The sequence below is a fragment of the Prorops nasuta genome, unplaced genomic scaffold (genome assembly GCF_024137725.1).
Source record: "Prorops nasuta isolate Cenicafe-Biocafe unplaced genomic scaffold, Cenicafe_Pnas_1.2 PNAS00009, whole genome shotgun sequence".
In the NCBI taxonomy this organism is placed as follows: domain Eukaryota; kingdom Metazoa; phylum Arthropoda; class Insecta; order Hymenoptera; family Bethylidae; genus Prorops; species Prorops nasuta.
This window is the reverse complement of record NW_027116806.1, coordinates 299204-305874: the sequence shown is the minus strand read 5'-3', so window position 1 is coordinate 305874 and position 6671 is coordinate 299204. Positions and strand designations below refer to the sequence as shown.

General features: G+C 31.4%; 1 protein-coding gene across 1 annotated transcript; it reads left to right on the top strand.

The window, feature by feature from the left end:
* The first annotated feature begins 1250 nt into the window (after nt 1-1250).
* Nucleotides 1251-2948, top strand: LOC136776472 (putative nuclease HARBI1). The gene is made up of 6 exons (XM_066732011.1): nt 1251-1368; nt 1597-1775; nt 1865-2107; nt 2205-2340; nt 2425-2817; nt 2887-2948. The coding sequence occupies exons 1-6, from the start codon at nt 1251-1253 to the stop codon at nt 2946-2948; spliced, it is 1131 nt and encodes a 376-aa protein (XP_066588108.1).
* Nucleotides 2949-6671: the final 3723 nt, after the last annotated feature.

The window sequence follows — 6671 nt, the reverse complement described above, 5'->3', positions numbered from 1 at the left end:
TAAGTTCAGGCACCTTAGCGCTAAGTTAGCGGTCGCTTTCTTCTTAGCAGTTTGCTGGCTGCTAAATATTTAGCGCTTTACAGATGCCTGGACACACACCGTAACGATATCAATTTTGTCAGTCTGTTTAGTAACGTATTATAGTAAATTCAAAATATCGATATTTTTAAATATCGATAAATGAATTATTTATGTGCAAAATATGCATATGTATATATAAAGCCGAAATCAGACGATGCTTTTTCTCGTGCTGGATTGCTTGCTGAATTTAGAATGATGACTGCTGATTGGAGATATTTGCATTATTATAACCTATCAGCAAACAATATTTCAGTTCAGCAAGCAATCCAGCACGAGAAAAAGCATAGTCTGACTTCGGCTTAATTTGCGCAGTATTAAATATAAGCTGTATTATGAGAATTTAAATCTTTGTTATTAATAATTAGAGCAGGCAAATAAAATGAGATAAGTCGATTACAAAAATCAGATATATATATACATAATTGAAAACATATTTTATATAAAATAATTATGTTTAAACTAAATACCAAACAAAATCAGCGTATTAGACAAAACGTTTGTTTAATATCTGAAAACAATTTACAATAAGTTTTTTTAGTTTACCTATTTGCTCATCTATCATGAGAATTTCATCTAAACTCACAAATAACCCACCTAATAGAATTGCGACAAGTATTATTTTAATGAAAAAAGTTAATATTGTAAAGACTTAAAAGGCGAAGAATAAAACCTGTTGTTTACACAGAATAAGAAAGGAGTTGAAAAGAGTTCATTAAATGCAATATAGTAAAACTTTAGTTATTACGTAGGCATATTTCGAATGTGACGGTTGATTGGAGATTAATGATTATTGGGCGACAGTAACGCCCTGACTCCAATTCGAGCGCCTCGCGAGCGGTTCAATTTGAACTTAAGAGAGAAACCAGGAGAATTTAAAAAGTTTAAATTTGGTTCAATTGAAACGAGGTAAGACCCGAAAGTTACGACAGTTAGAAGCATATTATTAGTATTGGTGCACTTTTCTTACTGTGCCTAGAGATCTCTGAGAGACACAAGAAGAAAACGAACAATATATAAGAAAATAATAAAATTGCGATTTTTCATTTCTTCGGAAGTATATAGTATTTAAGTATTTTACGTGCTGAAGATTTACAAGATTGATAAACTATATATTTTGATAAATACTTTTATAATTGATATTAATTTTGATAGATAAATTTTCAATTAATATGGCATGGGATAATCTGGAATTGTTTATCATGAATGAAGATTCATCAGAATCTGATAATTCAGATATGGATGGAGTTGAGGATTTATTTTTACAAAACACTTTACACAAGAATGACAGTAAGAATGTATAATTTAATATTTTAGTAACAATAAAAATGAATGACTTACATTTTGCATGAAGCCTCGTTTTATTGTCTTTACTTTTCGCACATTTCATCAAAGAAACTATTATGTACACACTTTTCTTGAAAAGTGCAGAATGTGTAGGCAATAAAAACAAATCCATTGTTGCTGAAATTATAAATTAAATTAATAACTAATTGTATAAATTCATTATTATAACAGACATTGGTAATATTATTGCAAGTACCATGGGAGATGTTGCTTATACAAGCATTCTTGGATTTTCAAGTAATGGAAGACGGAAAATTATTTATAATTCCCATTATTTCGAAGAAATAATACCTAATTATCAGGATGACCAATTTTATTCCCATTTTCGCATGAATAAGGAAACGTTCTTGGTAAGGCAAACTTAAACACCTATAATTGACTGCTCAATTGCATTATTAAACTTTTGCAAAAGTTAGGGTAATATATTATTTTCTTACAGGAATTGGAAAAACTTTTAATGCCTCATATTTCTAAGGCATATAAAACTGATCCTCGGAAAAAAATCTTATTAACAATTTGGATTTTGACTACACCCGAGTCATTTAGATCAGTAAGTGATAGATTTGGTTTCCCGAAAAGCATTGGTTGGTTAGTGTTTAAAGAAGTTGTATGGGCACTAAAGAAACTTATGCCATCTTTAATTAAATGGCCTAATAATGAAGAGCTACTTAATAGTGAACGTGTAGGTTTCTTGAGTTTAATTTAAATAATACTCTTAAATTAATTTTAATGGTTATAACTAATAATAATATATTTTAATTATCGTTTAAACATTTTAGATTTTCATAGAGAGATCACAGGGTTTCAAGGGGGTTATTGGAGCTATAGATGGGTGTCACATCCCTATAAAACAGCCTCCAAGAAATCCTAATGATTATTTCAACAGAAAAGATTTTCATTCGGTTGTTTTACAAGGTATTTACTACCTATACTTTTAAAGTTATCTGTATCATATATCTGCTTATTAATTGTTACTTAATTTTTTTTTATGTAATACAGGGACATGTGATGCATCTGGAAAGTTCATTGATTGTTTAATTGGTAGACCCGGACGTGCGCACGATGCAGCTATTTTTAGAAGTAGTGCAGTTTACATTAAATTAACACATCCAGAAACTCCTTTGCTTGCTTATGACAAGCATTTACTTGGCGATTCTGCTTACCCGCTGCTTATAAATTTAATGACTCCATTCAAAGACAATGGTAATCTATCAGCACCTCAAATTAATTATAATATAAAACATGCATCTCTGCATTCTATTATTGAAAGAGCATATGGTCTGCTGAAAGGAAAATGGAGAAGACTGAAGTATTTAGATGTCCGTAGCATTGATATGGCTAATCATGTAATTGCAGCAGCTTGCGTACTCCACAATTTTTTAATTATTAATGGTTAGATGAATGTTTTTTCGGATCACATTGGCAATAATTATGATATTAGTGAAGACATGGAATATATAGATGCTGACGAACAAAATGAAAATGCGCAAGTTAAAAGAAATTTCATAATGAATATGTTATAAAGGCTTTTATAATAAGTTATCGCAGCTTGTATTACTTCATATATTTATATTTATCAGTTTATTTTCATATATATTCGATAATTACAATTATTGGCAGTATTGTTTTCTTATTATTAAAGAACATTAAAGTATACAATAATATGTGTTATTTTTAAACCATATAATCTATAATTAGTTTTTATTAAGTAATTGTGATTCTAACAACTTTTGAAGCAACTCATTCTTACTCTCCATTAACTCATTCTTTTTTTTTAACAGCTTATTTTTTTCTTGCATTGTAGAAATTAAGTTCTGCAGAATAGAATTATCTAAACTATTACAGGTAATATTTTTCTCTATACTTTTCAGTGTCTTTAATTTTTCATTCTCAATTTCCAAAGCTCTCTCTCTTTGTTTATAAAATCGAGTATTTTTTACTATTGAGGAATCGCGTGATGACGAAAAGTCCATAGATGACAAAATTATTCTCGTAGCTCCCTCAATATCTTCGGATGCCGGTTCTTCATTTGGTAAGCTAGTTTCACTATTTGAAGAAAAGTTAAATGACAAAGACGGACTATAAAGATATATGAAAAATTTTTAAATGTTGATAGATGACTTTTACGTTCACCTTTGTGTTCTGAAATTTATCGGTTCTGAACAATCATCCATTGATGATACACCTTCATCAAAAATAACAGATTTGTCAGTCGCAAAGATTTCGTTCATTTGATCAAACCACATCCACGAAGGCCTGCCTCTACCTGTTTTTCTTTTTTCATTTCTTTTCGATTTAAAAGCAATTTTCATATTTCTCATTTTTCTGTCTAACATTTCATGCTTCAAATTTTTGAAACCAGCCTTTTCAAATTCCTTTTGTATTTGTTTCCAAAGAGAACTTTTTTTAACCTTGGGATCTCTAAACCTGTATTTTCGCTCTTCGTATAAATTCAGTAATAGCTTCGTTGATTTTATATCCCATATAAATTTATCACCTGAAACTAAAAAACATGTTTGTATATAGCCTATTATATTCGTATATAAATATATTCGTAGAGTACATTTAATTATTTACCATTATCTTTTTCGGAATTTTCAAAACTACTGAATTCTTTCTGGACAATTTCAAGATTCGAATCATTACATTCAAATGTGCTTCTTTCTAGGAATGCTTCATCGTTATCTATACAATCATTGGTATTGTCTTCATTTGCATAAACATGCGGTGTTTGCTTACATTCTCCTTTACAATATAGAAAATTAAACCAATATGGTATATGCATTTTACAATAAACATATTACTTTATAAAACCCTATAAGACAGAACTTAATATTCATATCTTTACTTGTTATTTCCTCAATGTTCTCATAAGTCGATCCATCATTCATCAGACCTATTTCAAGATCTTCACTTACACAATTATGCTGTGTTTGATTACATTCCCCATTGAAATGTAGGAGTGTAAATCCAAAACATGCATGTATTTTGCATAAGTACATTACTTTCTTAAACCTCAAAGAGAGAATTTAGTATTTTTATTGTTATACCTTTTTCTTTCTCAGTATTTTCATAAGTTGATCCTTCATTCATTAAGCATTTTTCAAAATATTCAATACCGAAATTACCATCTGCAAAGAAAAGAAATATTTGTAATAAATTTTATAGAATTTGTTATATATATTTAACATCCATAATTCATAAATTATTATATAACAATCAATTAGGATGTTTAACGCACCTAACTGTAATTTTGAATGAAAACTTTTTGTTCCTGTAATCTTAAAATGATCATTTTTATATTTGTATGTTTCTTCAAAAACATGCCTATTCGACATTGATAATCTATAAATAAAAATGCAAGCTCATTAAACTCACACCTCTCATAAAAAGAAAAAGTAACAACTATATTACTCTTAACTACAAATTACATAAAATTTCTTTATGCGAGTTCTACTTACGACAAATTACTTTTATAGATTGCTATATTTACCTCGAACGCAAAGCTTGCTAATCTTTTTGATGATGAATTTATAATTGTTCAATTTTTTAAATATATTTTTTGTAATATTTAAAAAAGAACTGTTTTCTTCTAAATTAATCGCTTTTTTTTATATTTATAGCTCGGTATTTATATCATGCTGTGTAAAGGAAAGATCAGAATTCAGAAGCGGTATTTCATATATAAGTTAGCGTTTTCTATCTTAACGCATGATCTTCCTTCTTGATCTTCATTTTTTTCTCAAATTCTCTTTTGCCGTCTTATCCGCAAATTTTAATTTTGCAATAATGAAGTTTTATATAAAATATGTAAGTACATATAGTATATGTATAAGTATAGTGAGAAGTATCAAGTTTTACAAATATCGATACTTATTTAAACATCAATGTTTTGCTATAGTAGAGTACATTCAAAAGAACCGCTAAAATTTAGCACTTTCTTATGGAGCGGTAAGGTTTGTCCAAAACAAAATACTGATCGATAAGTAATCATTTAGCGGTCGCTACTTTAGCGTTAAGGTGCCTGAACACGGCCATTGTAACGTCCCGCTTCGCGTCTACGGATTTCGATAGATGAAAACGGATCGTTCGTAGATTAATCGTTTCGGGCACTATACTTTTGGACTAGTCTACCCGGGACCGGTCGCGATTCGATTGTTTGTAAGGAATAAATGTTGAGACCTTTACCTGTATCCTTGGAGACAATGGCTTTTGATGAGGTGAAGAGGGTAGAGAATGCAAAAAAAACACCAATTTCACTTAGGAAAATGAATAAAAGTAATATAATTAAAATAGCAATAGTGAATACAATAAAGCAAAATAGAACTAATTAGAATACAAGTAATTCGAACGGAATTGAACCAAATCGATTTAGCAAAAATAAGTGTGGTTCGAACTGAACAAGTAATTGGAATGAATCGAATGCTCGAACTTAATTGTTACATTAGCTTAACCTAACGCTGGACTCCCTGACCCTCGGGGTGGGGGTGCGCGTTGAGCCAGGGCGCATGTCATACCCCCCCCCCCTTATCTTATTGCTATAGTATCTGTATTCCAGGGAGGATGGGGACGTTACACCTCCCCCCCTGGGATAAATAAAAGAATTGGAGGAATTCTTTTATGGAGAATGGGGTCAGGGAGCCCATTACTTGCCATAAGGGCCTTATTTATCATTAACTGTTGAGTTAGAGCTAAGTTCAGGATTTTCCATTCTAGCTTTGTTCTCCGCCTCTATCCGCCTGGCCCGCCTTTCCAGAATGTATTTTACGCAGTGGGGACACTCGTCCCTAGGATTATCTGTGTAAGCTTCGCACAAATTACACACCTTGTGGAAACTATATATGGGATCCTGAATCATACAATAGCTACACATATCGTCTACTATGAAACACATTAGACAACTGGAACATCGAGGGTAAATGGAGTATATTTCTTCCTTGCATTCAAAGCACTTTACCCCCTTCGAAGGGGTGACCCTTGAGATCTGTATATATTCTCGTACGTGATATAGCTGCTTCAGTTCCGGATCCTTATCGTTGAAGCATTTGTGACAGATAAGCCCTGGGCTGGTGACGTCTCCATCGAGTACAATTCGGGCGCCCCGCGTGCAGTAGACCTTGGCTGCTCCTTTGAGGTAGAACGATTCTGCTGCCATGATTGTGTTATGGTAGAGGTTGGAGGAATCTAGAAAGGGAGCTGAAATAAAGGATGATTAGTATTGTTTAGAAGCTGTTAGTACGACATGA

Coding starts and splice junctions, on each gene's coding strand:
- LOC136776472 (XM_066732011.1), top strand. CDS start 1,251: ATGGCATGGGATAATCTGGAATTGTTTATCATGAATGAAGATTCATCA. Junction 2,108..2,204: donor AGCTACTTAATAGTGAACGT/GTAGGTTTCTTG, acceptor TAAACATTTTAG/ATTTTCATAGAGAGATCACA. Junction 2,341..2,424: donor TCATTCGGTTGTTTTACAAG/GTATTTACTACC, acceptor TATGTAATACAG/GGACATGTGATGCATCTGGA.